This window comes from Elgaria multicarinata, chromosome 2 (genome assembly GCF_023053635.1).
Source record: "Elgaria multicarinata webbii isolate HBS135686 ecotype San Diego chromosome 2, rElgMul1.1.pri, whole genome shotgun sequence".
NCBI classification, from domain to species: Eukaryota; Metazoa; Chordata; class Lepidosauria; order Squamata; family Anguidae; genus Elgaria; species Elgaria multicarinata.
In genome coordinates this window covers 179534661-179549453 of record NC_086172.1, presented here as the reverse complement: position 1 = coordinate 179549453, position 14793 = coordinate 179534661, and the positions used below count along the sequence as shown (strand labels likewise).

The following is a 14793-nucleotide window of genomic DNA, read 5'->3' as shown; positions in this document are numbered from 1 at the left end:
GTATTTCTCTACTGCCCAATAGCCAAAGCTCTCTGCAAATAAAATATGCCTTACTGCTTGAGCCCACTTTTGATAAGCCTTCACTTTGGTACAGTCTCTGTATAGTGGGAATGAATCATGGCTAGCCTGCCCTTAGAATCATAGAATAGCAGAGTTGGAAGGGGCCTACAAGGCCATCGAGTCCAACCCCCTGCTCAATGCAGGAATCCACCCTAAAGCATCCCTGACAGGTGGTTGTCCAGCTGCCTCTTGAAGGCCTCTAGTGTGGGAGAGGCCACAACCTCACCAGGCAACTGATTCCATTGCCGTACTGCTCTAATAGTCAGGAAGTTTTTCCTGATGTCCAGCTGGAATCTGGCTTCCTTTAACTTGAGCCCGTTATTCCATGTCCTGCACTCTGGGAGGATCGAGAAGACATCCTGGCCCTCCTCTGTGGGACAACCTTTTAAGTATTTGAAGAGTGCTCTCATGTCTCCCCTCAGTCTTCTCTTCTCCAGGCTAAACATGCCAGTTCTTTCAGTCTCTCTTCATAGGGCTTTGTTTCCAGACCCCTGATCATCCTGGTTGCCCTCCTTCAGGCCTGCTGGATTTATACACGTTGGAGGAAACATTTGTCTGTGACCCATACACATGATTATATTTCAGTTACATCCAGCCTTCCTGAAAGCAGGACATGAGGCATCTACTGGTGAATCACACTAGCAGCCCTACAATAATCTTCTGTGACGAGAGAAGAAATACAAATTGTCCAAAAAAAATCTTGAAAAACTTGCTTTGTTTGCTGGTGCTATATAATAATAAAAAAATGTATTACTGATCCTAAAACATTTACTTGGAAATAAGTCAGATTGACTTCATCGGGACTTTTATTCAAGTAAGTATTGCCAGGGTTGCAGTCTTAAAGGTGAACTTTAGGCAGAGATTTTATCAACTCCCAAAGAAGGCCAAGATCCAAGTGTGCTGCGGAGGGCTGAGTCTGTGACATTATAGAAGTCCTATTTTTCATTTTCTAAGAATAGGGTCTTCCAAGTAGAAATCTGATTGTTGCAACACAGGCTTTGGCAAGAATGTGTACACTGGGTCTATAATCGGTCTTGCCAAATTGTTGAAGAGAGTAGTTAAAACAACAACATCCCAAACTGAAATATGATTGGTTGCTAGCAGAATATTTCCATCTAATATGGAACATGTATCTTCCGTTGCCAATGTCAAGATCGCTCTAGAGCAGCCTTCTTCAACCTGGGGCGCTCCAGTTGTGTTGGACTATAACTCCCAGAAGGCCCCAGCCAGCAGAGCTGCATTCTGGGAGATGCAGTCCAACACATCTGAAGCGCCCCAGGTTGAGGAAGGCTGCTCTAGAGCAATTCATGGAGCTGAATCACCTTGGCCAAATTGTGCCCTCAGAAAACCTCCAGTTTGCTTATCCCACTTACTATTTCAGAGCATACAACTCTAATCCAAAGAGGAATTCTTTACCTGAAGCTTTCTGCTGGCCTGCCTGTTTTGTGCTACTCATCATCTTGTAGCACCGGTGTAGGAGAATAGAATAACATTGGGGAAAAGTCAGCAATAAAGTGACAAATCCTGCCCACAGCACAATTTACCTATGCGCTTGCCATGCAGCCATAGACCAGGATATGCACATAGGTTTGGTGTTGGAGTGTACGGTAGTTCTGTAGTTTTATTAGGGTTGGCCATTTGACTGGGTTAACGTTGGTTAACACCCTGATCTACGTGGGGAGCAGTTGGGACCTTGCAAATAGGGCCATTTCAAAATAGCTGCAATCCTGCCAATCCGCTTTTTCTTGAGGAAATGGGAGTAGGAGGGAACTAAATCCCACTTCCATTCTTGAAAAGTTAATTGGGATTTTAGAAGTTTTGAAAGGGCTTTCTTGGACTGGGAGAAGGACTCTGCGTTCAGGACCTTTTTTTGTTTATTTGATCTGTATCCTGCCTTTCCATCAGACATGGTGCTTACGGCATCTGTTGCCATATGCAGCCCATGTAGTACCTCCTGCAGAATTGAGGAGCGAGCATTTAACCCATCAATTCAACAGAACAGTAACCGAGAAACCTATACTAATTTCTAAAACTCAACATTTCATTTCATTGTTTTGTAACAGTTGATTATATTGTAATCAATTATTTATAGCTACTATCCAGGCAGATGTATTGAATGATATTAAAGAGAATGAACAAGTTGTCTTGGCATTTCCCCAAGTTAATAATAGCCCAGACAGTTGCATATTTTGTTTGGAATGAAATGAAATGAAATGCAGCAATTTCGAACAACAAATGGCAGTTTTTAAATAGGTATGATTACAGACCACTACAGGAGTTGCTGCTTTCTAAATGAAGTGAGTGAAGCAGGATTGTGAATGAAGGCACAGATGTGGTGTCGAGATTAGAGGGTTGAGTGTAGATGGAGAGTCCCAGGTTCGTCATCCTGACCATGAAGCTCACTGGGTAACTCTGGAACAGTCATACACTCACCCTAACCTACTTCATAGCTGCTTGTGAGGACAAAAGGGAGGTGGGGGTGGATGCTGTCCTGAGCTCCTTGGTGTGGAGACAGATAAAAATGTAGTAAGCAGATAAATAAGGAGCTCTCCCCTTCATTTCCCGTCGGATGATCCTGCAATGCAATTAAAGGAAAGCCCATTACGAGCACCGGCGGCCATTTGTAGTTTCGTGGAACATTTTGTAATAGTTGGCTGCTGCCCCAACCTTAAGTATTAATCACTTGTGTGCAATTTCCAGAGTTACTTCATTTATTACAAAGAAGCAGGAACACAAGTGACTCTCTGCTGCTGTAACATTTTAAGTGGATCTTGTGCTGGTTCTCAGTTGTGGCAAAATCTATGAGCTTGCGTTATTTTCCCCCCAACTAAAATAAGTAGTTATGCTACATTTAAATAGCACTGGTGGATGGGTGGGTGTCTTCTTTTCTTCTAAATGCTGTGTCCTATGTACACAAAAGGGTTGAATGTTTTCTGGAAACTAGTATAATTATCTACTAGGCTAAGCATTCCTTTAAAAAAGAATCGTCAAAAATGATCCTCAGTATTTATATGTAGTTGTCACCAGCATTGACCTTTTTTTAATGTAACAACGATGTCCAGTGGCAATTCATGGGTTTATTAATGAATTGCACATGAGCCGCTGTCCGTTTCCTGGAATAACCTATGAATGCCACATTCATAGGATGTTTCTGTGATGACCAAACAAGGACACTTGGGGTTGCTCGTGGGTGAAACAATCCCAAATTAACCCAAGAACAAACCATGAATTGGTTATATTTAAAGACATTTCTAAGCTTTCTTTACAGTGTTGAATGTGATAATCAAACTCTTGCAATCACCAATATCAGATAATTTAATTGGTTGTAGATCTAGGTCTGTAAGTCTTGACTAAGAACTAAAATATGTTTAGGTAAACTTCTGTTATGAATCAATGAGGTCTAGGAAATTATTCAGGTAATAATGTGTTTGGCTCCTGTCTGTAGCCGACATTCCAGCAATTGATTTATATACCTCCCCAATATTGAGGACAGGTAAGTTCCCAGTTAGAGCCCAGATGTCTAGGGGGAAGCATGTTATTTAGCTCCTCAAGTGAGTAAAAGAACAGCAGCCTGTTAAATTTATCTTGGCTTTCAGTATAAGGGTGTGTGTGTTTGCTTGGGGGGGCTTTTGTACTGCAGCCAAGTTCTAATACTTGCACATGCCGTGATTTAACTGACTTAAGCTGTAGTGTAATGTGCTAGTTCTCGGGGAACCTTTCACTCAGCAGCTTCCATATCTTGTCTGTGCGCTATGATCAGAAGCAGCACAACAGGCTATAGGAGCTTGGAGAGATTTGCACATTTAGCAGCTGAAATCGATATCCTTCAGGTGCAAGTTGTCTATATTCAGTCATAGGTAAACAAAGAACAGTGATTTAAACCTTTCTCTGGGGTTCCCTCTCCAGTCTGACTGTTCCCATTCCTGAGGTCATGGATATAATGATACTTCATGGTCTTCCACTTCAAGAATTTACCTCATCCAAGAATTTACCACTTCTGTATCCTAGGCCACCTTTCTACCTGCCCAGGGTATGAAAGCAGTTTGGAGGTTCAGTGTATGCATAGGGCATTTTACCAGCACAGTATCAGATTTTCTCAGTAATGGGTTTTTGTTTTTTGTGTCTTGGTCTTTTCAAGGGCCAGCTAATTTTGTGTACCTTTGATAAAAGCTCTATAGAGAGAGCCCCGTGGTACAGGTGAGCCACTCGGGTTCTACAGCAAACGCAGCCGTTCTCCTCTTTACCTTCCCTTCCCTGGGCTCATTCTGCCGGTTGCTTGCAGACAGCCTCCGTCTTCCTAGTCTTTGAAGACAGTAGTGCTCAGAAGCCCAGACCCAAATGAAATAGATCAGTCCTTCCAAATACTGGTTTTATGTGCTTATGATTAGTTCTGATTGGGGCCAGTGGATGTCTTTCCCTACCACCACCACCCCAGCTAGGGCTTTTTTCCTCCTAACTAGTAACTGACTTTTTATTTTTAAGGTTCTGTTTTGGTTTCAAACAGAGGCTTTCACCTAATGGCTCGTTTTTTTGAAAATGTAATCTTTTGTTTTGTCTTTCAACTCTGGTTCATTTTGACTCCCTCTTTGAATCCCAACTGACCTTCATGGTTCTTATTGTTCTCCTGTCTCTTAGGTGGGGCACAGCAGCTTCCTCTTGATCCCTAACTTCCCACTTGTGAGATACCACAGCATTCATTCACCTTGTGATGTCCCTTCCCACACTGAACAGCACTGGCATCTACCTGTGAGGGTAAGGTAAGTCCATCATACCACAGCACAGTCATTCCAAGGGGTGTCGCTTTTTTCAATATCCTCATTGAATAGCCTGGAAGCTATCAAATGAGTATTGAAAACTTCACAGTGGACTTGCAATTACCCCCACAGGGCAACTCCAGTGCTGTTCAGGAATGGAAGGCTTGTTATAGCCAGTGCATGCTGGGATGCTCCTCTCTTTCTTTCGTTACAGTATGAACAGCAGGCAGTGTCTGCTAATCTAGCCACCAGCGGCCTTTTCCCTGTTCTAGAGGGGACGTTTGGTAATCTCGCTCAGGCTTCCTAACATTTAAGGCCATGCTTTAGAGTTGTGCATTACAGCTGTCCTGATAAAATTGTGTGCTGATGTATCTGCTAACTTGGAAGTGCTGGATGAGTCTGTTTATCTTGCTGTTGCATGCCTGTTGTTTTTCAATGCTTTGAATTCAAACGTATTTGCACCAATCAGCAGTTTACGAAAAGTACAAAAGAAAAGTCAATTAATAACCAAATTTCCCACAAAGTCAGTGCTCCTTTGCTTTGCTGAAAATTATTTGCAGTGTTTTTTCCCCTTTATTTTCTATGTTCATTTGTTTTTTTAGCTAGTGTTCTGCAAAATCCAATGATGCCCCTTCTCAAAATTTCACTTTGAAGCTCGGTGTTTTTGCTTTTAGTTATCTACCACCTCCCTCCCTTCTCCCTCCATTCTCTGTTCAAATGGAGAGGATATAAGGACAATACAGAGGCTGCAGGGCTTAAACGCAAGTGGTCGGAAGGTACAGTAATTGCAGATTTGTATTCTTGTCTTCTCCTTGCATAGGAAGCTTTCTGTTGTAGCTAGCATCTTTTGATATCGTGTTTTAGATAACCACATGCTTCCCTCTCTGCATGATGTTGGTGTTACCCCCTTCCAAAGTAGAAAAGGAGGAAGAAAGCGTTGTGGATCTTGGTGAGATCATCAGTGCTTTGTTTGTTATAGAGGAAATTAGAGGCTGACAATGCCCTAACAATGTGTACTAACAATTCATTAGGAATCTTAAACATTTTATTCGTTATTTGCTTCAAACGAAGATTGGTCCCTTTTCCAAGGAAGACCCTACTACTTTCAGAAGCTTGTCAAAGTATTCAGAAATCCTGCCCAGAGTGCCAGATGCTTAACAGTTGTCTGACCAAGATTGATAAAGGACCCAAGATTGAATCCCTGCTCGGCTGTGCCATTCATCAGGTGGCCGTCGTCTAATCTCTGTGTCTCAGCCGAAGTTATTCCACAAAATTATGATGTGGGTTAATAAAATAATTATATACATAAACAACAAATAGTCTTGTGGCACTTTTGTTCTGGCACTTCTATTTACATCTGATGAAGTGGGCTATAGTACACAAAAGCTTATGCCAGAATAAAGTTGTTGGCCTTTAAGGTATCAAAGGAAAAGAGTCTTTGTTCTTTTTGCTGCAATAGACTGACACAGGTATCCCTCTGGAAGTTATATACCTACTGTTACCCCCCCCAAAAAAAATTTTTTTAAAAATTTTCTATAGAAAATATGTATATTTTGCCCTTCTGCCTGACACAAGCCACCTTGGAGGCCTGTTGGCAAGAAAAATAATACATAAGACTTAAAGAAATAAAAAAGCAGTACTGAGTGATGAAGACTCCATGGGGAGAGGAATGGGAGTTGAGTTGAGTTTCTTGCCGCCAGACATTATAGAAGTTAGTTCATTGCTCTTCTTTGTTCACTTGCATTCTTGCCAATATTGCCATAAATAAAAACAGTGCTCCCATTTGCCCTGTGAAAGAAACATGAAACAAGAAATAGAATAGAAGGAATTGTGGCTTTCCAGCTCTTCCACCTTGGGCTCATTGGAAAAGCAAAATGCTTCTCTAAGCAGCCACAAGACTCTTCTCTCCTTGGTACCGATTACAGATCTATTAAAATAACTTAACTATTGTCACTGCTTGACCTTGTTGCATATGGTGTCCACTGCCTACCGTCTTCCTGATTTTCTGTTTTATCCATAAAGAAAATTATGATTAGCACTGCTAAAGACAAGTTCTTGCCCACAAAGAATGGTTTGTTTTGTCTGCACATTCTCTGTGGGAGTTTAATTGTTTCACTGCTGACCAGCAGCATGTCCTCAGGTGGGTTCTTTAGCCCTGAGGGAAAGGCACTCCTTCCCCTTTAGTGACCAGGATGCAGTTACACGTCTTTATTCCAGTGCTGCAATCTCAGACAAAGTGCATTGATTTTAATGCATAAAATGTAAGCACTGTTGGGTCTATGATAAAATTCCTCTCCAAGCAAAGAGAGATTAGCAGAGCATACAGCGTTTTCTGGTAGATTTCAGAGAAAGGGAATACAGCCAGGAACATAAACAACAGCAACAGGTAGTTCTTCAGCAACACTTTTACTGAGGCATAAACTTAGAGATCTTATTTACAATATCATACAGATATACTCACAGAACGTCACTTGTCACACAGGAGAGAGTACAGATATGCTTCTACACAAGACTTATATACACAGCATTATCTGTCTCTGTCAGTTTACAACATGATTGACAATCAATCACTCTTGTCAGGTCGTTAACCAATTAAACAATTATCACTTTGACCTTTAGAGTGACTGATGCAACATCAGGCAATTATTGCATCTAGCTGGGCTGAACAGAAAATACGGATATTTAAAAATAAAAACCCGGACAAGCACATGTGGAACTCCACAAGAAAAAAAAATCCCTGCAAGTGTGATTTGGAACAGAGAAACAGCAGGCAGGGGGTGGGGGTGGAGTTAAACGCCACACTCTGCCACTTCACATCACCCCTCCCAAATTTGTTTTTTCTAAAAAGAGAAGAATGGGCAAAGGTGGGGGTGTTAGACATGTTTCCGTGTAACATCTGGTTAAGCACTTCATAAAGTATGATCTGGTGGTTTAACATCTACCAACATGTTACCTGATACTCGCTAGAAAATGCCTACCTTTTTAAAAGTACGGTCTTCTCTGCTTTTGCTCCAGAACAGTTCCACGTGAGTCTTATCTGCAATGCATATGAGTCATCTTGTCTCACTCTTGTTACGCCATGGGAATACTGCACTAGGGCATAAATATTTCACACTTCTAGATGACAGCACCAGATTTTTTTTTTAGAAATGCAGGCACCTGTGTGTGTGATTTCTCCAATCCTGCATGAGAGAGCCTCCAGACACTTATTTTGGGGAGCAGGGGAAGGAAAGGTATCTGAATAGGCACTCACTTATTCTGAATTAGTGAATCCATGATACAGATGTAACTGGTAAATAACCTCATCTAAACTGCATAATCTTGTCTTAAGTTACACCCAGGCTGTGCGTACTCTACAAGCCATCCCTGCTCCCCTGGCCCTACAAAAATTGCACAGTAGGCAAGGGCACAGCGTGGACTGCTAATAAATTATGGCAATTCAAATGAGCATATATTTTAATCTGTGATACTTCAGCATGGTGTTAAACGTTGGAATGCAGAGTGTGGAATCAAGCAGAAGGGGCTGGGATTTATGCCCATCCTTCTGGGTTTTTTTTTTTTGTGGGCGGGGGGTTGAGCTTTTAGCAAAGATGGTTCAACATTACCATTCTTGTATGTCTCTCTGGAACATATTGGCTACAAACGTGTCATTTAACATATATTCTTAGCTTTCCATAATTATGTGCTTGGGTGGCATGCAGATGCTGTAGAATACACACGGCCCCTGTGCTTGCTTTTGTGTGTGATTCTCCCTCTTTTTGCTCTGCCTGGCTTTGTGAGAGATCCTGTCCTTCTGTACTTAACCTAAAGGCAGTCCTTTTTTTGCCGTAGCTATTCATAGTTTGAAGCTGAGTCGCAACCATGTGGACTGGCACAGTGTGGATGAAGTGTATATGTACAGCGATGCAACAACTTCGAAGATTGCAAGAACTGTAACTCAGAAGCTGGGGTTTTCCAAAGGTAAATTTATTTGAGATTTTAATTGTATGCTCAGTGGCTCAGGTGGGGAAGGTGCCATGTGGGGTGAGCCCCCTGCCTGCGGCTGTGATCAAAAGTACCACGGTGGTACAGGCATTGGTAACCTCAAGACTGGATTACTGTAACACACTCTATGTGGGGCTGTCCTTGAAGCTGCTCCGGAAGCTGGAGCTAGTGCAGAATGCTGCAGCTCGGCTGTTGTCTGGAGCTGCCCCTTTCCAGCATGTAACTCCTCTGCTGAGGGAACTGCACTGGCTGCCTATTCGCTACCGGGCCAGGTTTAAGGTTCTTGTACTTGTGTACAAAGCCCTAAATAACTTGGGACCAGGATACCTGAGAGAACGCCTTCTCCCTTACCACTGAGGTCATCCGAGGGCCTGCTCCTGGTGGTTCCACATAGATCCATCCTCCAGTTGGAATCCACCAGGGGAAGAGCTTTCAGCGTGGTGGCCCCCCTCCTGTGGAATTCCCTGCCTCTGGAGGTCAGGCAGGCGCCAAGCTTGTACTCCTTTCGGCGCCTCCTGAAAACATCTTTATTCCAAGAAGCCTTTCCTTAATATGCAGCCTTGAATCTCTATCTTTGCTTCTTTTAAATTTTGTTTTATTATTATTATTATCATTATTTATTTGTTTATTTATTTATATAGCACCATCAATGTACATGGTGCTGTACAGAGTAAAACAGTAAATAGCAAGACCCTGCCGCATAGGCTTACATTCTAATAAAATCATAATAAAACAATAAGGAGGGGAAGAGAATGCAAACAGGCATAGGGTAGGGTAAACAGGCACTGGGTAGGGTAAAACTAACAGTATAAAGTCAGGACAAAATCAAGTTTTAACTGTTTTATTCTGTTTTTATTTTCATTTTATCTTGTACAATGCTCCAAAAATTTTCAATGGGGAACGGTATATAAATATTCTAAATAATAAATAAATAAATAAAAGTAACAGCAGAGATTCCTCTGGGGGTGGGCAGGCTTTGGAGGCCAAGCCTTGCCCCCTGCGAGAATTCATGTAAGCTCTGCAGGCCTGGAGGTTTCCTTTCCTAAAATGGGGATATATTATTATTATTATTATTATTATTATTATTATTATACCGCCCCATACCCGAAGTTCTCTGGGCGGTTTACAAAGAGTGTGCCTGCTCAGCCTTTTGGCTCCTCCCTTTGATTGCTCATGCCGTTCACCAGGAAATCTCTAATTAAACAAAGTTTCCTGTTTTGCCTAGGCCAGAAAACTATGGTTTTCAGCTTCAGAACAAGCCAGGATATTAAACCAACTTCAGATGCAGCCAGTGTCTCACTTTGGGGCCAGCATGCAATTTACAAAGCATTTGTCAGGAAGATGTACAGCAGCTGACATTTGCAATAGAGACTGGGGTGCTGCAAACAAAGAATGATCTCGCTTGGATGTGGGAAATGGCCCAGGAAAAGAGTGAAAGGTTTTGGCTCGTTAGTAATAGGTGACCGTGCTAGCTAGCCTTGCACTGCATATGAATGTCTGCTCTTCAAGAACGTATGAAGGACCCATACTGCAGCATTGAAATCAGTCCTACAAATAAGTGTCCTTATTCTGCCGCATATATATCTTTAGGTCATTTGTTTTACATTGATATCTTAAAATGGGTGGGGTGGGGTGGGGTGGGGTGGACCACAATAAAAGCTTACAAAAGTGTCTCTGCCCGGTTGCCTGGAGGCTGCTTTTGGTTGTCACAGGGAACCAGGAGCCTGAATTAAGTATAGGCCATTGCTCTTCTGCAGCTTCAAGCAGTGGGACAAGGCTTCATAGAGGCTACGTTGAAGAAGCTACATTAGAAGACAAGCCATCGCCAACAACTCACATCGTGTTTGTTGTACATGGCATCGGACAGAAAATGGACCAAGGAAGGATTATCAAAAACACCGCCATGTGAGTGCCTCACTTCCTTCTCTTGAGATAAGAGGAAGCAGTCGGAGATTTTTTCGGGTGAAGCTTCACAGAAACCACGCATACTACTTCTTTCTTAAGCCTTTTGAATTTTACATGGAAAATTATAGCTGTACCAGCAGTCTAGGTGGGATTTCCTGTATTAAGGGCTATTCAATGGCTGCATTCAGACAACACAATAGTCAACGGTGGGGTAATATCAAATTGACAGTTGTTTATCTAGGGGTACTCCCCACACGACATAATAATAATCAACAGTGGTGTGGATTAGAATCAGCGTAGAGTTGACTAGTAGTCTATGTTGAGTTGACTCATTCATCCCCTGCCCTCTCTCCCGCCCTCAGTCCTCCCGCTGGTATCCCATCAACCGTTGCTCCCAAAAATCTATCCTGCTGCCTGAACTAGAGTGGCAGCCGCCGTGTTGACCACTCTTGCCTTGCAACTCTGTGGCTGACGAAATAATCAGTGGTGGCTGAGGAAATAAACAAAGGTGCCCTCCACGCAATAGATAACCAATGGTGGTTGAAATAGCCAACGGTGCACAGCGTTGTTTATCTACGTTGGTTGTTTCAGCCAAATAATCAGTCGCTGGTTAAAAAATTCCTGCCGCACAACACGATAACCCATAGTGGGTTAAATAACCAGCCCTCTATTATTTAAACCACCATTGATTATCGTGTTGTCCAAACCCAGTCAACGTTAACAATTTTTAGAAGATGTGCAGTACTCTCTCCATCTCAGACCAAGGAGATTGTGGGTAGTATCCAGTGTTCGTCCTACTTCGAGCAATCCCATTGAAATGAATGGACCTGTGTTAGTCATGATTAACTTAAGTGACATTCATATCAATAGGTCTTCTCTAAGCAGGATGAACGTTGGCTATTACCCTGTAATGGGTTCAATGTAGGCAAAAAACTGAAGCTGAATCCAGACAAGATGAAAGTCCTAGATGGTTTAGGGCAGCCTTCAGCAACCTGGTGCCCTCCAGAGGATTCTGGACTATGAATGCTATATCGTTCCTGACCATTGGCTATGCTGGCTGGGGCTGATGGAGGTTAAAATCTGTGACATCTAGAGGACGCTGGGTTGGGGAAGGCTGGTTTAAGACCAAGATACCTTAAAGACCTTCTGGCCGATCTTACACAGTGAGATGTCGAAGCCTCCCGCATATTGTGCCACCAGGTGAAGCCTGGATGGTGGGAAGCAGGGAAAGAGCCTTTTTCCTGGCAGCATCCTAATTAGGGGACTTCCTGCCGCCATGACATCTGCCTTACCCTGGGCTCATCTACACAAGCATTTTATCCCAGTACGTTAACGCCCGCCTCACCTGGGAAGCTCACGACATGCACCCTAATCTGTTGTGCTGGTGCTATTCCTCCTTCAATATTCCATTGTTTTCCAAACCACTTTTATGACGGGTTTTCCAGTGCTTGCGATTTCCATGCATTACAAAGACATATGCGTGGTCCTATTTTTGACTGCGTACTTATGGAGTTGTACTGCTGTGAATTACCATGCAATCTATTTTGAAGCCTCCATTGCTGTGCACTATCAAAGGTGCATGTGCAGTCAGTGGACTTGGTGGGGGGAATTAAAAGAGAGTGAGAGAGAGGAAGCAGCGGAGTGCCCACTCACATTTCCCCTGCAATTGCAGCACTATACTGATTATTATTATTATTATTTATTTATTTGTTTATTTATATAGCACCATCTGTGTACATGGTGCTGTACTGAGACTTGTGTCATGCACTCGCACAACATACCCAAACGATAGAACATTCATTACCTTTCAAACTCCTCCTACAATCAGAACACTATGCATTTGTGTATTATTATTATTATTATTATTATTATTATTATTATTATTATTATTATTATTATTTGTATCCCACCTTTTGCCGAATGCTGGGCTTCAACACAATGCTGTGTTGCATTTGAATGTATTATAAGCACTGTGGATACTGTGCTGTATTCATTAGAACGTCCCCCACAGCAATGGCTCTCTTTTGAAAACCCACCAGCACCTCACACGCAAAAGGGACACTGTACCCTCTTAAGTTCTGCCCTACCAGCTAGAAACTTTGCTCCACTGGCTTTGTAAATTGTTGTATTAAATGAAGAACACTCTCAGTGTACTGGGAACTGTTAAAAACGTAAGCATACGAAGTTGTTTGTTCAATGTAACATACTCCAAATATCCAATTTTCTAGGATGCGGGACACTGCAAGGAAAATAGAAGACAAATATTTTAGCAACCTTGCAACACATGTTGAATTTTTGCCAGTTGAATGGAGATCCAAACTTGCACTTGATGGAGGTACTTGTTTGTTTGATAACGTTTATTTGGACACCCGGAATACTAGTGGTGATATTTGGAAAATAGTGCTGTTCATATTACCTCTGGCGGTGATGTTGAAACCTTTTGCTCTCAGGGTACCCATTCAATATTATTTGCCAGGGAACTCCCAAATGTTGCAAAGGTTTCCCTGGCATCTTCTGGGGTATCTACTCCTTTCACATGGGGGAAAGGAGCAGATACTGTTAGCCCTACCCATAATACCAAACACCTCCCTGCAGCTGAATCTTGGAAAGAAGGATGAAGGTATCTTTGTGATGGGAAAGTTGTTCTGGTCATTCCTGATCTTCTCATTGAGGACCCCCCTGATTAATCTGAGGAACAACCAGGGCTTCCCAGGAAGAGAGTTTGCAAACTGCTGTGCTATGGAAACACCTGATACTTAATAGGAGTGATTTTTAACCTCAGCACTTGAAAGATTTCTTTAGTTACAGCTTCGAATGTTCCTAGGAATGTGTACCCAGGTTGACTTGAATTGTTGATTTTAAACTCACTGTAAGCTGTACCACACCTCAATCAAACACTTGGGTCTCCTTTCTTTATTTTAGACACTGTTGACTCTATTACTCCAGATAAAGTCCGTGGCTTAAGGGATATGCTCAATAGCAGCGCAATGGACATAATGTATTATACGAGTCCCCTCTACAGAGATGAGGTACGTGTGTGTCTTTAAATGTTTTATTTAAAGTATTGCCAAATAGTGGGTTCAATCAAATCAGGTTTCTTCATTTAAGCACACTTCAGGTTTTTCCATCATCTTGAAGAGTGGTTTGATCACCGTGGGGCTCCCTTACATAGGGACAAATTAAAGCAATGTTCGTTCTATATTCACTATTAATTACCAAATGCAAACTGTTTGCCAGCCCCTTAACAGTAAACGTGAGAGCGCGAGGTCTGCATCCCTTAAGCGTGGCACAGCCAAATGGCAGCAGAGGATTGAGTGGCAAGATGGGAGAGTGGCCGAAACGTCTTAAGAAAATGACATGTAAGACAGATTGTCTTTAAAACTGTCTTTCCCAACCTGGTGCCCTCCAGATGTTTGGGTTTCAACCTCCCATCAGCCCTGGCAAGTAAGAGAAATGGTCGGAAATGCTGGGGTTTATTTTCCAAAATAGGACATCAGGTTGGGAAAGGCTGCTTTAAAAGTTGGCATATGATTATATGCTTAAAAATCCAAATTGGCTTTGTTAGTGCTTTACACGTGATGCTATAGTCCCATGAGTGGCGGCCACGCCAGTGATGCCTTGGGATGAACAATTCTGTAATAATCCCCTTATTCGAGAAGGGGAAGAGGGTGGCTGAAACCTGACAATGCTGGATGGCAGTTGTGCCCACCTGCTTTGCAGTTGGGGTGGCTGAATTGCCCATCTGGTGCTAACCGACCTTCAGATTGGTGCAGGATCTCTGCGAAGGAAATCCTCCTGTTTCTGGGTTCAGCACTTGAGTGCTCACTGGATGTTGAAGGCAACTTGCCTGGAAAGGAAGATACAATGTGGCACAGGGCAGACCCACGTCAAGATAACGTTTTGATTCTTTTGGGCAGGGCATTCCTGCATGCTAGAGATCAGCCAAATCCAGCCCCTAAGGCAGGGCTTGGGCTACTTACTGCTCTCCAGTTGGTTTGGCCTGCAACCGCCATCGTTCCTAGCCAGTGGTGACGGATGATGAGAGTTATAGACCAAAACATCCGGAGGGCCATAAGCAGCCCAGCCCCAT

The 14793-nt window shown here is 42.7% G+C and overlaps 1 protein-coding gene across 1 annotated transcript in view; it reads left to right on the top strand.

Annotated features, from left to right (window-relative positions):
- Positions 1-14793, top strand: part of DDHD1 (DDHD domain containing 1) — a 44465-nt gene that overhangs the window by 14791 nt on the left and 14881 nt on the right. Inside the window, exons 3-7 of the mRNA XM_063118506.1 lie at positions 5489-5590; positions 8646-8774; positions 10556-10703; positions 12932-13038; positions 13626-13732. Of these exons, the coding sequence (XP_062974576.1) occupies positions 5489-5590; positions 8646-8774; positions 10556-10703; positions 12932-13038; positions 13626-13732 (593 nt within the window). The remainder of the gene's footprint in view (positions 1-5488; positions 5591-8645; positions 8775-10555; positions 10704-12931; positions 13039-13625; positions 13733-14793) is intronic.